This window comes from Manacus candei, unplaced genomic scaffold (genome assembly GCF_025592945.1).
Source record: "Manacus candei isolate 608988 ecotype Guabito, Panama unplaced genomic scaffold, ASM2559294v1 h1tg000015l, whole genome shotgun sequence".
Classification (NCBI taxonomy): domain Eukaryota; kingdom Metazoa; phylum Chordata; class Aves; order Passeriformes; family Pipridae; genus Manacus; species Manacus candei.
Window position 1 is genome coordinate 23381444 of NW_026138063.1, and position 21070 is coordinate 23402513.

At 50.5% G+C, this 21070-nt stretch overlaps 1 protein-coding gene across 4 annotated transcripts; it reads right to left on the minus strand.

Moving 5' to 3' along the window:
• Positions 1 to 437: 437 nt before the first annotated feature.
• On the minus strand, positions 438 to 20697 carry ATG4B (autophagy related 4B cysteine peptidase). Of its 4 annotated transcripts, none has more exons than XM_051782473.1 (14): positions 20597 to 20697; positions 15182 to 15280; positions 14658 to 14729; positions 12470 to 12568; positions 11911 to 12012; positions 11409 to 11481; positions 10716 to 10795; positions 7186 to 7382; positions 6116 to 6194; positions 5274 to 5419; positions 4581 to 4637; positions 4018 to 4111; positions 2090 to 2195; positions 438 to 1820 (listed from the first exon to the last, which is right to left on the minus strand). In XM_051782473.1, the coding sequence occupies exons 1-13, from the start codon at positions 20604 to 20606 to the stop codon at positions 2122 to 2124; spliced, it is 1182 nt and encodes a 393-aa protein (XP_051638433.1). In that variant the 5' UTR covers positions 20607 to 20697; the 3' UTR covers positions 438 to 1820; positions 2090 to 2121. The 4 variants fall into 4 exon arrangements, with proteins under 4 accessions (XP_051638433.1, XP_051638432.1, XP_051638431.1 ...); XM_051782472.1 differs by having other exon boundaries at positions 438 to 1823; XM_051782471.1 differs by having other exon boundaries at positions 438 to 1976.
• Positions 20698 to 21070: the final 373 nt, after the last annotated feature.

The window sequence follows — 21070 nt, forward strand, 5'->3', positions numbered from 1 at the left end:
TTGGACACTTGCAGGGATGGGGCAGCCACAGCTTCTCTAGGCAACCTGTGCCAGTGTGTCAGCACCCTCACAGGGAAGAATTCCTTCCCTATATCCCATCTAACCATCTGGCAGTGGGAAGCCATTCCCCCTTGTCCTCTCATTCTAGGCCCTTGTCCAAACCTCTCCATCTCTCTTGGAGTCCCTTTAGATACTGATTCTTCTGGTGAACAGATCAAGAGGGTGATGTGTCCTGAGTGATGAGATCTCAATGAAAAGGACCTGCCCATGCCAACAGAGCGTACAGCCTTCCAGTTAAAGCTCTGTGTCCTGCTGTTGCATGGCAAAACAGGAATAATGGTTATTGAAACTGGTTACAGCATTCCCTATCACAGGGCAGGGTCACTGGAATGCCACCCACCACCTCTTTCAACTCGTGCAAGGACATTAGAACAGGCAAAGATTTTAGATCTGTTTATTCAGATAGAAATTGAAAGCAGATGAATGGAGCACAGCCCCACTTCCTCTGCTGCCTCTTCCCCTGACTACATGAGAGAAGAGGAGAAGCAGGCAGAAAGCAGCAAATAATAATTTAGTGACAGAAGCATTGTGGTTCCCAGTTCAAACCTCTGCTTTCGGATAGCACAGGGACAGAGCATCAGTAGGTCAGTCACAGGGGAAACGGGTCATGTCTACCCAGGTGGCACCACCCTTGGTCACAACACCATCATCTGACAGGTTCCAAACCCGAATGCACAAACCAGAGCCTTGTGAACGGGGTTGCAGTGTGCAGCATGCACCAAGGAACTACGGCAGCAACTTCCCTTGCAGTTGGCAGAGAGACAGCTCTGCTCCACCCTTCTCTGTGTGGAGAAGAGCCCCAGGCAGAGCTACCACCTTAAAGCAGCTAAAATTGCCAGTATAATTGGACCTTCTCAAGGCATTCTGCCCGTTTGGGATGATTACCTGACAGGGGTTTCTCCAGGCTGGCTCCTACAGTACCTCTGTGCACACTCTGCAGGGAGGGGGGCAGGCAGAGTCAAGGTACCAACAGCTTGGAATCCTACCGACCTTCAGGTGCCTCTTCTGCTTTGGAAATGGAATGTCTGACAGGAGTAGCTGGAGGAACTGCTGATCAGTGCACCGAGGGCACCTTGAGGAGTTTCACAGCTCACGTTTTTGGTACGACAGGATTAACTCCCCAGACGCTGTGCCAGCGCACGAGGGCACAGGCAGGAGCCCGGCAGATCTCCGCTGTCCTGTTTCACCTCTCCCAGCTGGGTCTCTTTCCAGGCCTATGGAATCCAGTTCTCTGCTTGAAGCAGCTTTCCTGAAGGTACTCGCTGTAGAGATTACATTGTAGAAGCACATGGATTGACTCACTGAGCAACACACACATTTTCTATTCTTCCATTCTCTCTGCTGTTATTTAAACTGGGATTGAGATGCTCCTTCTCAGCAGCACAGCTCTGTTCCACACTTCCCCAGGCAGCCATTCACTTGTTGAATTCCCAGTCACTTGGAAGTTCCCTCAGTGCCCTTTCCATAGAGGATGAGCAGGAGAGGAAGCGCTGTGTCCTGCAGAGCATGAACAGGAATTGTACCGTAGGGATCTGCACTCCAGAGGCTTCACAGCTGTCTGTGGGACGTGGCTGCTGTTCCTTGGCATTGTGAGCTGCAGTCCAGGTTGGCCAGTGAGAAGAGAAGCTGCTAAAGGCATTAACTGGACATTTCTCCTGCAAAATGATGGGTGGGCTCTACTTAAGCTTCAGCGGGGAGTCCCCACGGAAGGATCCGGCACTCTGCTGATTCCCGTGCCTCCCCCGGAAGGCCCAGCTGACCTGCTGATGTAACACATAGGCTTTGAACTCCTAAGCACCACTGCATCCACTTCCAGCAACTGTCTGCTGCTGAGAAATTCTGACTGCAGCCAGTAAGGCTGTAACACCCACGTGGTTCTTCATCCCACCGCAGACACTGCGCGCTCTGCTCCGAGGCTGCACGGAATGCCGGGATGGACAAGAGGCGGGGATGGCAGCAAGCGCCTATTGAAAACCGGTAGCCCCAGGCTCTCCAAGGAGCTTCCCTCCCCCCTTCTCCCCACACATACACAAATTTGCAGAGTCAGTTTCCTATTTGTTTTCAAAGGGACAGGATTTCAAAGTCTTCATCTTCTGAGTCAAAGAACCTTTCCAATCTGTCGGCATCGGAGGAGTCTGGAAGAGAAGAAGAAAGCACTGCCTCCGTGTGACACCCTGACTGTGAGACCAGCAGCTGGAGGGCATCACAGTTTGAGTGCCAAGTGCCCACAAGTTCCAAGACTCAGTGACATACCCGAGTGAAGGCTCTGAGCAGGGATGAGAACATGTCAATGGCATGGAAAATGCACTGGAGAGAATTATATGGAGCACAGAAGTGCGTCACCTTTCACAGATCCCCAAAACAACTCTGCTGTGACTGTTCAGTACAACCTTGCTGTGCCCCAACTCTGCATTAGCAGGAGACTGTTCTGCCTCAAGAGGCTCAAAATAAAGAGAACTTGCCCAGGTCTGGACTAATATCCATGAGGGTTTCTGGCTCAATTAAGGGATACATTCCTGCCATGTATTGGAGAATTGTTTCTACTGTAGTTACCTTTGGTACAACTGTTAGGGAATGTGATTACACAACATGCACTCTCCCAAAAGCAATTGTACAGTATAGTTGATCCCTCCTGTCCATCCTTCCAACATATGGTGAGGAAGGAGCTCACACCTAAAGGGGAAGCAACTTTAGCACAGGGGAAATTCAGGTGAGACCAATGGGCAAACTGAGGAAGGAGAAACCTGTATTAACTCAGGCTGGACAGTCACAGAATGTCAGAATGGTTCGGGTAGGAAGGGACCTTAAAGCTTACCTCATTTCAACCCACTGCCATGGGCAGGGACACCTTCCACTATTCCAGGTTGCTCCAAGCCCTGTCCAACCTGGCCTTGGACACTTCCAGGGATGGGGCAGCCACAGCTTCTCTGGGCAACCTGTGCCAGTGTGTCAGCACCCTCACAGGGAAGAATTTCTTCCCACTATCTCATCTAACCCTGCCCTCTGGCAGTCTGAAGCCATTCCCTTGTCCTGTCACTGCATGCCCTCTCCAGCTCTTTCGGAGCCTCTTTAGGCACTGGAACGGGCTCCAACTTCAATTACTCCTCCTAGTGAGGGACAGGACTACGCCAAACAGAATGGCCATGGCAGATGGAAGAGTCGGTACAAGCCAGGGAAGAGGAAGAAGGACAAGCAGTCCACTACAAAAACATTTTTAAGAGTAGGAAAGGCAACAATTGGGGACAATTTAAGAGAGGCAAGGATCGATTGGCTTAAGGGAATCGAGCACTCTTACAGCACAGGACAGTGCAATAAGGAAGGCTTTGAAAGTTCATGCTACAGGGAGACAGTGAGGAAGCACAGGGTGCAGGAGGCAGCCTGGTGCCTGGTGTCAGGGTGGGTTTGCCCACACACACTCACTGCTCTTGGCAGAAGCTGCCAATGCCTCTCTATCTCCTGCAATGTTTGTGCATGTTATGAACAAGATAAGCAGAGCCTGACAGTCAAGACTGGTGGCCAGCAGTTGTTCCTTCTCACACTGGCAGTGGTACATGCCAGGAAGGAGTGCCTTATGCTGGAACTAAGTGTGACCAGCCCTGTCTTGGACCATTTTCATTACATAACTACTCAGCTTTCAGCCTTTTCAACGGACCCGTTTGATTCCTCCAAGCATCCCTTAAGAAATCCTAGATTCACATTACTGTGACAGCCTGTGAGCTTGTTTTTCCTTTTCAGTCACCATCACCATTCACAGAATCGTTCTAAAAATCATCCTGAGACACTGGGATCTGCAAACCACTAGTTGAAAGCCAAAAAAACCAGATCACTTGATCCAGGAACTCCAGCTCAAACTCCGGAATGAACAGGAACATATCAGAAACCACTGTGCAACCTCAAAATTTCCAGAAAACCAAAGGGACTGGCTCACCCCAGCTCTCCCTCCCTGCGTGGCCTCACCTGGTGTGAGATTCAGGACGTCGGGGTTGGAGAAGTGCGAGGGCTGGCGTTCCACCAGCTCGAACATGGGCAGCGCTCCCCTGACCAGGGCCAGCTGTGGAGACAGAGCACAGCCATGAGAACCAACAGCTCTGCACTCCTGGGGCTCTTTAGGGGGTAACAACGATCTGTTGGCACTTCACTGCAGCTGGAAAAATGTTTTTCAAATCTTTTACTTGTGTCACCAACAGAATTTCAGAGCTATGCTCTCCTTGGTAGTTTAATAAACTGTTTTAATATGCTTTAAAATGGGATCATGCTGCTGAGAACATGGTCTCTGTGCAGTGGTTTGGCAACAAGACAATACCTGATACTCCTTTCAGTAAGAGTAGAATTAGACTCATTAATGTTAGAAAAGACCTCCAAGACTGAGTCCAGCTGTTAATCCAGCACTGTCAACACCACCACTAATCCATGTCCCCAGGTGCCACATCCACATGCCTTTGAATACTTCCAGGAATGGTGACTCCACCCCTTCCCTGGGAAGCCTGTTCCAATGTCTGACCAGATCTATAAACACAAACCTTTTTGATTTGCTGGCACCAGTCATTAAAGTCTGCCTCTGTGTTGCAGAAAAAGCCCTGAAAAGAAGAGAAAAAGATTTTATCCTTCTATATTTTAGATTGATTGTTTCAGACCTAAGACCCTGTATTAATGCCAAGCAACGTGATCAGGATTGTGAGCAGTTATCTACACCCAACTGCCTTGCTCTAAAACCATGCATGACACTACCCTGTGTTAAGTGAACACTCCACAAAGGCTGATTCTGACCAGGCTATCCAAGTGCTGGAATCATTAATGGCTGCTCTACTGCAGAAGGAAAACCAGGAGGAACGACCCCCATGGAAAAAAAGGGCAGGCATCTCAGGCTCAACAGAAAACAAGCCACAGTGCATCCTCATATGGATTCAGGAATAGCTGCAGATCTGCCCATCAAGACAGGAATCAAAGCCCAGACTAAACCTGAGAGAAGGACACAGCCCCAGGAGGAATGGCATTTAATTGCCATGCAAGGGGGACTTCCCTGGGACAGCTTCCTGCACAAGGAGCTGCTTTATGGCTGTCACCAAAACCCGGGGCAGCACCTGACCAGAGCACAGCACTGCAGAGTGCCCAGCCCATCCCCACTGCCTCTGCCAGTTCCCTGGGGAAGGAGAGAGCTGTGGAACAGAGGGGCCCCAGCACTGCTCCCCGTGGGATGGGGAGCAGGAACCCACCACGGCGATGGAGGGGTCGAGCTCAGCGATGCTCATCCTGCACGGAGGGTGCTGGCAGTGGAAGCTCTCGTCGGGGAGGCAGCCGCTGTCACCGGGCTCCACCGCCGGCTGCGTGGTGTGGGGATCCAGGTAAATGAGCTCCTCGCCTGGACAGAGAGGCAAGGACACATCAACAGGAAGAACCATGCCAGCACCTTGGTCTCTGAGAAGCGGTGAGATAGAAGGAGTAAGAGCAACGGCAGAGCCAGCTCTCGTAACCACACAGAGGAAGCCACATTCTGGGGACAACTTGCTTCCAGCCACTTCCCCAAATGCTTCTCAGCCAGGCACAGAGCCAGCTGCCAGAACCACGGTGGCCACTCCACAGCAACCCCCTGGGATCGAGGTACAGGCACTGTTTGGGTACTGTCCCTGCTCACCCCTTCCCAGGTCCTGGGTAAGCTCAAGTAGACCCCAGAAATCTAAAGCACAAGTAACCAGAGGTCTCAGGCAGAGAGAGAAAAACAGAGGAGAGTAATGACAGTTTGTAGGGTTTGAGGAAGGGTCACCTAAAGGACAGTTATATCCAGCCAGGCCCCAGAGGGAGATCAGTTCTGAACTCGGGAAGCAGGTTCTGTGCACTCCTCTTACAGACAGGATTAGTGTTACACAGGGGCAGTTTATGGCCAGTGTTCAAATCTACACGACTCAGGTGAGAGGTTCGGCCCACAGCAGCCTTCCATGCTTCCAGCAGGGAAGGAAAACCCTGCAGCATTCCCCACAGGCCAAGCAGGAGAGCTGTGCACCCCACAAGCAGCGGGGGGAGATGCTTGGACAGCCTTTGCAGTCCTCTGGGCACTCACCTACATAGCCAATGAAGTAGTGAGCACTGTTTGGCTTCCCTCCGATCACTCCCAGGGACTGGGGCATCATGAAGCAGTGCTGGAAAAGCAACACAGAAAACACACAGCTGACAGACAGTGAGACAGCAGGTGGGAACAAAGGCAAACATCCAAAAATGCAGTGAGAAAGATGGGACAGGGACACAGAGAATCTGCAACTCTAGCAGCAAAACCAGCCATTTCTGGAGAGAGGCTCCATCAGGAAGGTAGAAGGCTACAACACAGGGCCTTCTAGGAGCATGGAAGCAGCTCAAAAACACTTCCAACTGCTGACAGGAACACAGAGATGGACCAAATGGAAGAAGCTGCACTACTCCAGGACTCAGTAGGGGCGAGTCCTGGCTCTGCTGCCGTCAGTGGCGAGATCCCTGGAGCTGTCATCAGGCTGCAACAGTGCTCCCGGGAGGGAACAATCACTCAGGAAACAGTTTAAGTTCCTCATCCACCTGCAGCATCCAAGCACGATCTACTGAGATAAGGGAAGTAACCTCACAGGAATTTGGAGCTGTCTTACCCACACAGCTCAGAGCCTGCCAGCACTAGGACAGCAAGACAATGTGCACTCTGTCTTGTGCACATACTCTGTACACCCTTGCTTCTGCAGCTTCTCAATTCCCCCACCTGCAACTGCCTGCCAGCTCCTGGCCTTAGTCTGCAGCACCAGCTCCAGCCTCAGAGCCACAGGAGTGTCCAACATTGCATTAACCAATACTCAGGTTACTGCCAAGCAGGGTATAGTTGTGCTGAACAAATGCTTCAGCAGGTTGGTGCTATCTAAACACTGAGACCAAGCTATGAAGTAAAATCCCCAAAAGAAAAAAAAAAGCAACCTCAAAAAGGCACAACTCCCCGAGCCCCACCCCATTTTCCTGACTAGAGCCTGCAAGAACCTGTATCCTGACCTCTGACGTGAGTTGTCTCTCAACATATTTTTCTTTTGCAAATAGGACAATTATTTCTGAATAATTACTTCATTCACGACAGGATCCTTAAGCATCACCCCACCAGGAATTCAGCTCCAAATCCCCTACCTTTAGTGTTTCAATATAGGCTTCATTGATCTCTGTGAGCCCGAGGCGGAGAGGTATCAGCAGCACCAGTGGTTTCCACAGCACAAGCCTGTCTCTAACCCCTGGTTCCTCTGGGTACCCGTTATAGAGCACGTCTGACTCCAGGGCAGGACATGCTGCAGCTCCAGCACACGGCAAGTTGGACTGGCACAGCCGCCCTATGGAAAGGAACAGGAGCAGAGAGCATCAGGAATCACCTCCGTTTCCAGACCCTGAGTCGTTCTAGTCAAGCTCTGATCAACAACTGCTATTTTCTAAAAGCCTACAGCACTTAAAAACAACGAGAAAAGCTTGAAGAGGCCCAGTGCTGGGACTGTGTGATGTGTGTACTCCCTACAGGGCTGCTGAAGGGCTCAGCCTTTCAGCCAAGCTCACACCACGTTTACGGCAGAGCACATTGTACTCACAGCTACCATCTGCTGGGCAGTGAAAATGCCAGTTCTTCCACAAGGTGAGCAAGCACCTGTGCCAACAAGGTTGGATGAGCTGATTAGGCTGTCAGGCAACAGTCCTGAATTCACAAAGCTTGTAGGCAGAACGAGAAAAGTGTGGAGTGTCCAACTGCAGAGGAATTCACAGAGGATGTGAATGAACTGAACGAGGACAGTGTTATGGCTTAACACAGGAAATGCTCATCTGTAACAGTGCTGTAGCAAGATACAAACATGGCATCTGTCTAGAGTAGTTATAATTTTCCTAAGTTCACTTAAGTTTCCTAAAGGTTTTAACCTTCACAAATTTTGTTGGGGATCATTCAGCAGCCTCTTCACAGACCTAAAGCAGGATTGTCATTGAACTCTGCAATTTCAGCATAAGCTTTGCCTCTAAGATGTGGGGCAGCAGAACTCCTCAGAGCATACACATGACATAAGCACTCTGCATCCTCATTCTACAGGCTTGACAAACACACAGCCAGGTTGTAATGCACCCAGGTTATGTAAATTCTGGTCCAGAAAGAACTCGAAGCTTACCTGTCTCACTGGCCAATTTCATTACTTGCTGGGTGTGTCAAGAGAAAACCTCAAACTCCGAAGAAACCCACAGCACTTTAATGATGAAGCCAAGGCAATTAGACAGAATGCCAGAGGCTCATTTAATTTATTCCTGGCCTAAATTGAAGGCCAGGACACTCTAGCAGGTAGGACACAATGTAAACAAACACCTTAATCACCAGCCATTTGACCTTGGTGTTTGTTCACTACTGAGAGCTTCAAACCCAGCTGAACAAGGGCAATGTTACACCCAAATTTAGAATAAATACGACTTTGATCTAAAGCCTCAGGAGGAAAGACAACCTGCATGGATGTCTGCAGTTTCTCCCTGTACTGTCCCTCAAGAAGGGAGAAGGTGTACGTGTGCATCTCATGCACAGACGTAGTTACCAGAGGTCCTGAGGAAATTTTAAGTAGTGATTTCTCCTGTTAAAACAGGTTCTTTTGTTGCAGTAGCCTGCCTGTCCTGGTGATCTGACATCAGCTGCCAATCCAGGGCTGTTGCTGCATGGGCTGTCACTGCAGGTTTCCTCATCAGGTGAAGCACCTGGCAATCCTGCGCTGTGGTGTGAACATATTTAACTCCAGTTTAAGCAGCAGAGAGCTTGGCACAGACTAAATTCACCTTGGTCTTTGGCAGGCTTTGCACTGCTATGGTGGCAGAGCGTAGCAGAACTTGTCTAAAGCTTCCCAGTTGGATCCAAACTATTTACTGCAAACATATTCCAACAGATCTGACATGACACCTCTCCTGCTGTGGCTGCTGCTGTCAGGTACTGCCTTGGAGCCTCATCACGTTTCTGATGCACAGGATCCTCCAATGCCCAACTGAGAGCCCCCTTCTGATGGAACACAGGGGTAAAGGTGGATGTTTCTTCAATGCTGTAGCAAAAGGCATTTCCTGTGAACCTTTGGCTTAACCTTATCAGTGACCAAATTAATGGATGTATGAAACAACATGACTTCTATCGTCAATGTCTGGGGCACAAGGTATCTAACACAAACCTACAGACGTGTAACACATCAGACCCACTCACACAGTGACCTTCAGGCCCTGTACAGGTACATTATGATCCACATCTGAGGACAACAAACACGGCCTGCCCATGACAGGCGGTACGGACACGCCACTTGAAGCAGCATCAGTGCTGAATAGCCAGTGCCACACAGACAGAGCCTGCAGCACACCCAGGCCTCGCAGCCAGCATGCTTCAGCTCTACAAGTGATGTTTTCAGGCTAAGGATATAAGACAAATCCAATTTCTGGTTTTTAAATTGGCCCTTGTTTAAGCCAAGGACATCAGCATGTACCTTCAGCTCAGGTCAGACAGGCACTTCTCAGTCAGATCCAACTGAGCTGCCTGACAAGAGATGGAGCTTTGTAACGTGATTGTCCTGCACTCCAGGTAGTTGATGGTAGTTGATTCTGGTTCTGTGGCAGCCAAGAAGCCTAAATGATGCCTGCCACAACCTCACCTGTAACCTTGCCCCAGCTCCAGCACTCACCAGAGCATTGTACCTGCCATTCCAGAGCACTGCCCTGGCAGAAACACTGCAAGGTTTGTGCTGAGTGAGCTCCCTGCCTCGGGAGCTGGCCTAAAGCAAGCCAGGGGAAGGGCTGGTGAGGCCAGGGCCATGCAGGGCTGCAGCAACCAGCAGTGCAGGCACTCAGCTTTCATTACTGCAGGGCTGCAGCCTGAGCAGGCAGGCTCAGGATGGGCACCAAGACCTGCTCAAGCTCCAGAGCCAGCCTGTGGGCAGGATGCACCAAAAAAACCCCAAACAAAAAAAAGGGAAAAAAAAACCAACCATGAGTGAACACTCCTTAAAATGATGAGATTCACTCTAGAGATGGATTCCCTTCTTATCCCTGCCCCCTGCCAGTTTTGTTCACTTTTCCCTTCAGTGATTTGTTCTAGTTTTCTTATCCTGCCTAATAGCAGAGGCATCCTACCCATTATATGAGAGATGAAGCAGCCATTTACTGCTTGCTACTCGTGGCCATAAACAAGTCCAACATTGCCATCCAAGCAGCTCCCACTTACTGTCTGAAGGTCAGCAAACCTTCCCTCCAGATAGAGAGGCCACTATGCCAAGCCAGAGGCTTTATCAGATGAAGCAAAAGTCAAACAAGGGCCTTCCTTGCCGTAGAACAGCAGTTCTCACCTGGTTTCAGAATGCTTGGCTGTAGCTTTCAGAGACCAGAGAATGGTGAGTGTTGGAAGGAGCCTTAAGGCTCACCCAGTCCCACCCCCTGCCATGGGCAGGGACACCTTCCACTAGCCCAAGTTGCTCCAAGCCCCATCCAACCTGGCCTTGGACACTTCTAGGGATGGGGCAGCCACAGCTTCCCTGGGCAACCTGTGCCAGGGCCTCCCCACCCTCACAGGGAAGAATTTAAGACAGAACATGTACTTCATGTTTGTTGTGCTCTCCAGCTTTTTTCTGGCTTGTTGCTGCCAGAGGATACATCACATTCTACCTCTGTGTGGTACTTACGGATTTCTTCCATCACTACTGTGTTGTCCATGGCTATATGTACTGCCAGGGAGCTCCACGTATCAAAAGTTGCGAGTTTTCTACAGGAAAATTAAAAGCAAATATGTAAGGAAGAATTAATACAACTACATGACAAAGATGGTGGGGTAGCAGAGAGGAGAAACTGGATTAGGAGGGACTGGTGTAATCAATTATGCTATGAAGTGTGCTTTGATAGAGGCAGAGTTGTAGACTTCATTACTGCCTGAAGAATAAAGAATAAACAAGGTTGCAAATGGGATTACACCTGGGAATCTAATCTGCCCCTCAGCAGCTACTAAGTACATGAGCCCTGATACAATCTCCAAGTGGAATTTCTTAACTGCTGGTTACCAGAAAGTGAGACAGCATTAGAAGTGAAATAAAAGCACTTTGACTTCCCATACATTATCTCCTGACCACCTGTACCAGAGCCTGGGCTAACTCAGCCTATGGCCTGACCTGGGAAAGCTGCCTTTAAGCAATCCCAGCCTACTCCAGGGAACTACCTGCTCACGTACCAACGTGAGGGGAGAACAGTGAGAGGAGGGAGGGTGTCAGTCAAGGCAGCCCATGCTCCCACAGTGGTCAGAACCCTGTAAGCTCAGGTACCACACCCCAAATGACCCCACACTGCCTGGTTCAACAGGCAAAAGGAGAAAAAGCAGCCCTTACTTGAGCACCTGCGCGACTGTGTTTGGTCCGTACCACTGGCCTATGGATTTTCCCTCTCCAACTCCCATCTGGGCTGCAGCACAAGGAAAAAAAAATTAGTAAGTAATTTCACCCACACTGCATCCCTTGCTCAGCAGGCTTGTATTAAGTAGGGAAGAATTCTCACTCGGAAACATTGAATCAGCAGAATGTACCCTGTCATGGGGTATCTTCTTGTAGGTGGGGGTGAGCAGCTCATCCTGAAGGACTGTAAAGCAAATCCTTTCCCCAAAATGCAGCAGCACAGAAGTTCAAAGGGCAATGTTGCCTCAGAAGAAATTTTACACAGAGTGTTTGATCACCAGACCACCCCTGTAACCCATGTTCTGTTCACTGGAGCTGTGGGTATCTTAACACCCCATAGGAAACAGGCAGCTTCTCTTTTATTTTTCAGGGAAGTTTGTATTGAGGTGAGATCCTTCCTTACTCCATTTGCTTCTTCTGAGCATTTCTTTCCTCTTACCTATCTGGTGAATGGAGTAGTAGCTGTCTTTTTTGTCAATGAAGGCATTAAGAACGTTGAAGTAATTATCCATCTGCCTCTTCCCTTTTATCCACCTCCAGTCTAAGAAAATGGGATATATGAAACAAAGCATGGTATTTGTTAGCAACTAGAGGCTGCAAGCAACAATTCTCTTCCTGTGCATCAACCAACTGACCTGATTTTCACATTGTTATCTTACTATTAAGCATCTAAGGCATTTCCAACAGTAACAGACTAATTTTAAAAGAACAGAAAGCATCCTCACAGCTAGGATAAAGGAATGCCACCCACAGAAAAACTAATAATAATAATAATAATAAAAATACAAATATCTATGTAGAGTTGGAGAAAACAGGGAAAATCCTGCTGAAGAGTTCCCAGTAGATTTCTCTCCCAACAGCCCTGAACTTGAGAAGACTGAAGAGAAAGTCACAGAGCCCTCACAGCAATTCCCTCCTGTGCCCTCGTCATCTCTGTCCTTACAAGTGCTGCACTTGTGGGAGCACACGGCCCTGGAAGTCAGTGTGGGCTGGTTTACCTCTTCCCAGATGCCTGCAGACCAAGGCCTGAGCAAAGATCATCTGGCCACAGCGCAGCATACAGCCCCAGCCGGTGTCCGACGTGGGACCGGTGCCTCCTGCAAACGAGGACGGAGAACAGACACGGAATGAAGGGGGAAACAGTGCCAAGAGGGAGAGAAGTGCAGGCACAGTGAGTCTGCGTGGGCAGCAGGCTCACAGAGACACGAGGCAGGGAGTAAGGACTAGCTTAGCTCACACACCCAAGGCTGAGAACCAAAAATGTGGTTAACAATGAGTGACTTAATGGTGTCCCTTAAAAGCAAATAAACAAACCCCTCTAATGCCAACTGAAAGGGGAAAAAAACTTCCAAGGGGAATCCAAACAGCCCAAGAGAGAGCTGAATTTCTCAGGAGCACAGTGGCCTCTAAGCCTGGCTGCAGACTCCCAGCCCAATTCAGAGACAGCTCTATACAGAGGTGTCTGCTGCACGTGACTCTTGCAATCCTCATCTTGAGAAGGCAACTCAACAATTCCCAAGGAATTCCTACATAAGAAGCAGCAATGACAGGCTAATATTCCAAAGTGAACAGTGTAGTTTGGCCAAAAGAAAAGGGATCAGACAAAAAAAAAAATAAACCCCCCCCAGCAATGAAAGAAAGACATCCTACATCATGTTGGAGAATAAGCTGGATATTAGCTCACACTGGAAAGTCTGAGACAAAGACTTCCAAGACAAAGCTCAAGGCTGGAAGCATTTCCCTGACAGACCTTCCAAAGGAAACTGCAGCTCCTCCACTGCAGCTCTGGCTATTACTACAAATAATAGAGATAAACATTCAGTGTGACCACAGCAGGTGAGCTGTCTCATGAGCACACAGCCAGCTGTGCCTGGGCAAAGCTGCCAGAAGTCTTTGTAAGGCTGCCTCTGTCTTTTAGTCTTAAACAACTACTCTCCACAGGGAGAAAAATCACCCAGAGAACTATTTAATCAACATCTGGATGTTCAGCAGCTGTCTTCCATGATTTCACCAGTAATTTATAACATATACAACTTCCAAGAATGATAATGCTTTACCAAATTAGCATTAGACAGTCCCCTAACCCTTACAATATTTAAGTGGGCAAGCACAGAGGGAAGTGACAAACAACAACAGGGATGACTGGAAGAAGAAAAATACTAAAAAAGGTTTACTGTATATATGCAAATAATATTTATTCTGTAAATGCGAAATGACTCAGAAAATGGTGTCTGCCTTTGCCTCACAGCCTTTAATGACTCACAAAACCCCAATTGTGTCTGCGAGCCAGTTCAATATGTGCTAACCCTTCAGTCTCAAACATGTGTTTAACTGTGGTGCACAAACATGAATTTAAAGGAATTAAACTACATCAAAGATGTCTGAGGGCTTGTGAGACAGAGGATTTACCAGCAGGGAAAGAACAGCACAAGCCAGAAGGACCAGTTACTAAGAAGTCTCTTTTCCAAACCTGAGCCATATTCCTTCCCCACTGACTGCTGGAGATGGCACTGACAGAAGGGGGATATGGGTGGGGCTTGGAATCCCATTTGCCTTAGATCCTCTTGGAATCCCCTTGCTCTTAGATCTCCTCTGATATACCTTGCACCCAGAACACAAAACTAAACCCCAGAAGAGGCCATACAGAATATCTTAAGGAACCAAGACATCCTCCTTCGAGTTCACTGGGAAAAATTTCCCATATCACTACAGCTCCTGTGTGTAACAGACACTTCAGGCATTTAAAACCCCCCACACAAACAAAACCCCACACACAGTCTAGAGCAGATGCACAAAAGCAGCAATTTCCATATCATATCTGTAGCTTTCATAATTTTAATCCACTTCAGGCCCAAGACCATTATTCAATAATATTTCACACTAGACTGATGTAGGATGTGATGAGCATGAAGCACAGAAATCTTCCCAAGCTGCATAAAAAAAAAAAGAGCAGGCTTCCCAAACTCCTCCTTGTGTCCTTTTTGAAACCACTGCTATCCCTCACACCCAAGGGGATGAGGAATTCTCATTATCAGATAAGCAAAAGTGTGTCCAATCAATTAAATGAAGTGCATTTCAGACTTCTTATGAATGGAAATGATGTCATGCTTGTGGGGACTGCTTTGTCAGGGACAACCAGATTATGATCATTTCCAGGATGTCTTTAGACTCCCCCACAGTACATACCAATAGCAGGGAAGTTCTTTCTGTAGGTGAACCAAAGGCGAGAGGTCACATCCAACAGGATCTCTTCCTTCTCTGAAAGGTGTCCAGCATCGAAACGCACACGTGAGGGTGGCACCACCACAGCCAAGCCCACCTCCCACTCACCCTCCCTGAGGACAGCAGCATCTGCTCCTCACAGCCTGCATGCCCAGAGAGGGAGAGCCTGGCTGAGGAACAGGGCAGTGCTGCTGTGCAGAAAAAACTTCCTTTTCCCCCCAAAACAGCTGCAATCAACCCAAAGACACTACAGCCACAGGCAAATTATGAAGAGGCAAACCATCTTCTTTCCTCTGAGCATCCCCCTGCCTCCACCATCCAGCCCTCACGACATGTCCCAATAACTACTGTGTGGTAACTTTCTGCACAGAAATATTCCAGACTCCACAGAAATGGCCAGACAGACAGAAGCCTGGCAGTTAAAACCCAAGTGCAACACTAACAAAGTGCTCTGGAGCATCAGAACGTTGCACTGCCCATGACAATACCTGTAAAAACGCTGTATTTCCGGCCGAGGATCCAGACGGGTTCTTTGGTCTCAGGGAAGTCTTCATACTCAAACCTGAGGGTGTCGTAGGTAAGGGTAGCTGGAAAGAGAAAAGAGAAATTACAGACCTTTCATAGCTTTTCCTTGTGTTCCTTCCTGCACTGCACCCACAGGCTCTGGGAGGCACAGGGGTGATCCAGCCCTGACTCGCTCCTGGCTGCTCCACAGGCACAAAAGCAGAGGGATTTCCAGGCTAGGCCAGCTCCAGGTTCTGCCTGGGGCAGAAAACATCTAAAACTTCAGCTGGTAGCTATATCATTTTCCAGAACAGGCACCATCCTGCATGTCATCAGCAATGATGTTGAGGTTCTCTTTTCCAGCAAGCAAAGTGGTAAAAATCCTCTTTCAGAGAATATAAATTTGGAAGGAAGGACACACAAAACACAGATCACCTTCAGGTGGGAACTAAACCTTGCTCAGCCCCTCCTCAAGAGGCAACAAACCCAGCAGAAGCCTTTACAGGTGTCACCCACAACGTGAAGAACGCAGAGCTGTCCGGATGTACCTGCACACAGGTGACAGGCAAACCTTGTCCCTTTTACTGGCTCCCTTCACAGCACAGCCTTTGGAGCAGGGCAGCTTAAGCTGTCATCACAGGGAGGAAAAACCAGGAGATACAGATGAACTGTGCTCCACCAGGTCCGTGTTTGGGAATCAGGCACTTTAAAGTAGCCTGGGAACCCTGGAAATGAACCAACTGATTTTGCAGGAGTCAATTCTTTAACAAACCACACCTAGAATTCAAAGCAGAGCTAAGCCAGACTGCTCTGTAACTATTAAAGCAGTGACTGAAAAATCCCTCTCACAGCAAATGCAGTAAAATCTGCAGTAATGGGAGTTGGGTTTAAAGCAGGACAAGGGAAAGCAGCTCCCCTCCATGTCACACACCTCGCCTTTGGCTTCCTAGGAGTCACCTGCTGCTACACAAGAGACTTTGGCCTCCTGTAGGTATCTCATCAGCCTTCTGCCCCTGGGCTCTCTGACCTGGAATTCCAAGTGTCCAAGAAAACACTGGAGTAGCAGCAGCAAGACACCCTCACTAAGACCAGCTGCTCTTTAAGCAGGAACTTTGGCAACAGAGATGACAACACGCTCCTAAATAAAACTGTGCATCAGACTCTGCCTTAAGTCGAGCCCAAAAGATCTGGAGCACATTCCCTGGGTGAATTAGTCCTTAAGACTGTTTCAGGCACATTTAGGATAGCACAGGCCACACACTCCCATTCCCATTCCATGATGTGACTCCTCAGCAAGCCAAGCAAAGCAATTCTGTTTGTACAGAGATGTCCCAGTGAACTACTGCAGTCTCCTCTAACAAACTTTAGCAGGGAAATTAAGGATTTCTTTCCCATCTACTACCCAAAGTTTACCAATTTCCAGACTTACAAAGATAAGAGATATGATCTTAACATAAAACCTGAAGTTCTCAGGAAGGTTTTAAAGCTCCAAGGAATATTTTGTGGTCTGTCAGTTCTCAAGCTTGCCAAGTATCTATCTCTCTGTCAGGGGCCCCAAATTGTTTGAAGAAAATGACTGAAACAAGGATGCTACACAGGAACTATCAAATGACCCACCATCCCTCTTTCTCCTTCTCAGCAACATTCCCTTGCCTGCTCAAACGTCACAACCTCTGCAGCCTCACATTTTGCAGGGCACCAACCAGATCCTTAGCAAAGACAGGATTTGCAACTGGATGCTTCCCTCTGTATTCAGGGAATGCACCACATGTGCCATGACACTGCACATTTGGGATGAGAGTCCCAGGCTTGCAGCCCTTCAGCTGAATGCCTAACATCTGGCTGTGTGTGTCCAGCTGTGCATCCAGACATTAGTGCCATACTGGTATTTTGGGAGAAAACACTTGAAAGGGCACAACTGCTAAACACAGGAGTTCAGGTTTCCCCTCTGCAGGGAGACAAACTCAAGTGACTGCTCCCAGTTAACATCAAGGACATTATAAAGGCAGCAGTAAACTCCTCACAAGGCTTGAGGTCACTGAGTGTTTCCCTTACAAGCATCCACCCTCACGTGCTCCAGCACTTTTCCAAGCTACATCCCTTGTGCTATTGCCCAGATGGCCTAAATATGAGCCAGTGGGGCCTGAGCAATTCAGGCAGAGGCACAAAGTGTCACAGTGGGCACAGGAACCTTTCTCTCCTTCTTATAGCCAGAGAGAAAGGGTCTGAAAAGAAGTGAGCCTGGAAATTCCCCAAGCAGAAATCCTGTTTGAAGCTGCTCCTCTCAGAGCTGCAGAAGCCGGGTGAGATCAGCACATTTCTCAGGCAGTGCTCCAAAACTTCACCTTCAGAAAGCCCTCAGTCTGCTTTAATTACCGACCTCTGAGCATCCAGGACAGCAGAGCAGCAGTTCCTGCAGAGAAAGATGTGCAGCTGCTGCACATCAAACACAGCAGTTCAACTTCACACGGATTTAAAGTTAAAAGGCAGAGTGTCAGCCCTGCACAGCTCACCCTGAGAAAGGCAGCCTTGCTTCCTAGGGGTCTTGGACACACTGAGAATGATGTGAGGCTCTCTGGGTCTCTGCCCCATGGGCACACCACCCATAGGATCTGCAGAACACCTTCTCCTCCTAGAAAGCCTCAGCAGAAAAGGCAAAGCTTTGTACACACCTCTACAGAATCACAGAATGGTTTGGGGTGGAAGGTTAAAGACCATCCAGTTCCAGCCCCTGCCATGGGCAGGGACACCTTCCACTAGACCAGGTTGCTCCAAGACAAATCCAATCCAGCCTGGAACACTCCCAGGGATGTGGGAACAAACACCACTGCAGAAGACACCTGTATTAAAGGAATTTAGTAGTAAAGGCACTCAAACTCAAAGGACATTAAATACCAAGATAAAGCTGAAATGTTTGAGTTCTCTTCCACTTCTGTGCACATGGTTGAAGAGCAAGGAACCAACCCCTGACACACCCAGCACGTGCCCACAATAACAGTGACCTTCAACAGCACTTTACTAAACATGAGTTTGGGTGAGGTTACTGAAAAGCTCTGTAGCATCACAGAATCCCAGAAGGTCTGGGTTGGAAGGGACCTTAAAGCTCATCCAGTTCTACCCCCTGCCATGGGCAGGGACACCTTCCACTAACCCAAGTTGCTCCAAGCCCTGTCCAACCTGGCCTTGGACACTTCCAGGGATGGGGTAGTCACAGCTTCTCTGGGCAACCTGTGCCAGGGCCTCCCCACCCTCACAGGGAAGAATTTCTTTCCAATATCCCATCTAACCCTGCCCTCTGGTAGTGGGAAGCCATTCTCCCTTGTCCTGTCCCTCTCCAGCTCTCTTGGAGTCCCTTCAGGCACTGGAAGGGACTTTAAGGTTTCCCTGGAGCCTTCTCTCCTCCAGCTGAACACCCCCAGCTCTCTCAGCCTTTCCTCACAGAAACACATCTTGACACAGCACAAGAACAACTGTCTAAATACACAGAATTAGGGTAGAGGGTGAAATTTTCCCTCCCTACTTATATTCCTAAGCTGCACAACAAAACACTCGAACTAAAAACGTTATCCCAACTTGTACCAAACACACAGGGAGAGGCAGCCGGGGCTGAGAGCAACCCTTGAGCACTGCTGTCACTCTGCAAAGTGCTGGAGGCCAGACCTGTGCTCACAGCAAGTACAGAGCCCCTGAAAGCCACCAGCTCCCTCTGCCTCACCATCACCAACGCCACTTGTTTCTCCACCAGCTCTGGGAAACAAATAACCAGTCAAGACTTGGTGACTCAAACAGAAACGCAGCAGGTGATTTTCCTTGTGGTTTGAACGGCACCAACCACTCAGTCAGAGCCTGCCTGCTGAAAACCTTGTCATGCAAAATACTGAAGCGGAGGTTCTGAGCGTAGCGCTGAGGGAAAACCGGGCTTTGCCACACCTCCCTTCCCAAATTGCTTCCCCCATTCTCTGCAGAGGCTTGGCTCTCATTGCTCCCCAAATCCTTCAGCCTCCAGTGAACACCACCAAAAAGGAGTCAGGAATGAGGTGGATGATCCTCTCCCTCAGCTGATGCAGAGGGCAGGAACGTTACTGAACGTGGAACATTTCAAAAGAGAGCCAAGAAGAGAAGGTAAATTTACTACATTAGTAAAGCTCATTGCTGAAAAACACCAAACAGCTGGAACCCTTCCTTCTGGCCTCTGCAGACAAAAGATTAAATCTTTTATTTCCCCTAAGCTCTTTCAAACAAGACAAATCCTGATTATCTGAGCACCAATGAGGAGTTAAAGGACAGCTAGGAAAAAAAGTCATTTAACTGGAGAGTAGTGCTTCCTTGGACGTCCAGAGTAAACAGTTCAAAGTCTGCCTGTCAGGTCCTGTTCTGGGAGGGGGGCTGGACACCGAGGGGCTTGATCCCAGAGACCCCCCTGCCCCTCCCCTTTGCACGGAGGAGATCCAGCCCCACTGCCCACCGCAGCCGGGCTTTCCTTCCCTTGTACCGATCACACCAAGGGACAGCAAACACATCTCCCGGCTCGGGGTGTGCCAGTTCACTCCCTGGACCGCGTCCTGTTCCCAGGTGTGACACTGGATCCAAGGACGCTCCGGCAGAGTCGGGACGCTCTCAGCCGGCCCGAGCTGACAACAGCAGCGCCAAGGACGAAACAAGCCGGGACAGCCGCCCGGGGGGACGGGAGCTGCGGGCTGCCCGGGACACACGCGGAGGAGGAGCCCGCGGAGCACAGGGAAGCGTTTGTTGGGATGGAACAAGGCTTATCTCTGCGGTGGGGGGTGGAAGCTGCTGCTGCACCAAGGCTGGAGGGAAGCGGGTCCCCACACCAGAGCCAGACACTTATTTTTACCCTCCTCTGTAAGAAAGCAAAAAGCTGTACCGCAGACAGCTGTGCTGGAGCCCTCGGGGAGGGCGATGAGCGGCTGAGTCGCCCTCCCACCCCTCGGCGACACCTTCTCACCTCCCCGAGAGTCACCCTCTCACCCCCAAGCCGCACGCTCGCCCCTGAGGCCTCAGGGGGAGCGGGGCACAGGGACACGGCCCTGCCACCGCCCCCGCCCCGCTTCCCCCCCGGGCAGCCCGGACCAGGAGGCCGAGCCCCGAACCTCCGAGAAGCGGCGGCACCAGCGGGGCTGGGGGTCAGGAGGGACCCGCCTGCGCCGGCCACGGAGCCACCACTGCCACCCCTCCGCCCCGCCGAGGGGCGGCCGGGCCCCGCAGGGCCGCGGCTCCCGAGGAGGCGAGCGGCGCCTTCGCCGCCGCCCGTCGGGGAGGCCGCGCCGGTGCGGGCGGTGCCGGGGAGTCGTGAGCCCCGAGCGGCCGCCAGTGCGGGCGGTGCCGGGGGTCCCGGGGGGAGCGGCCGCCGGGCCGGGGCTGGGCCCGGCCGGACCCACCTGCGTCCATGGCGGCCCCGCCGAGCTGCGGCCCCGCGACACCCGTGCCCGGCGCGGCCCCGCGCGGCTGATGGCGCGACGCGCCGCGCCCGGCCAATGGCAGCGCCGCTCGCCGCTGACCCCCGCGCCCATTGGCTGTCGGCGGCGCTCGTCACGGCCCGGCGCGCCGCGCCTCTCCCCTCGCGCGGTGTGGGCTGCCATGTTGCCGTACGGAGCGGCGGCGCTGGGCGCGGGGAGGCAGCGGGGCGGCGGCGGAGTCGGGGATATGGCCAGGCGACGGGGTGGCCCGTGATGGCTCCGCTCTTTGCGTGGAGCGCCGGCACGCGCAGCCCGTGACACGTACGCCCAGGGAAGTTGTGACAACGAGGCGCCGCCATCTTGTTGTACGGAACCGTCCGAGCCCCGCCCCTCGTTCCCTGTGAAGGTAACCCCCCCCACCATGCCCACCCCTCTCGGAGTCGCTTTTGACGGCTC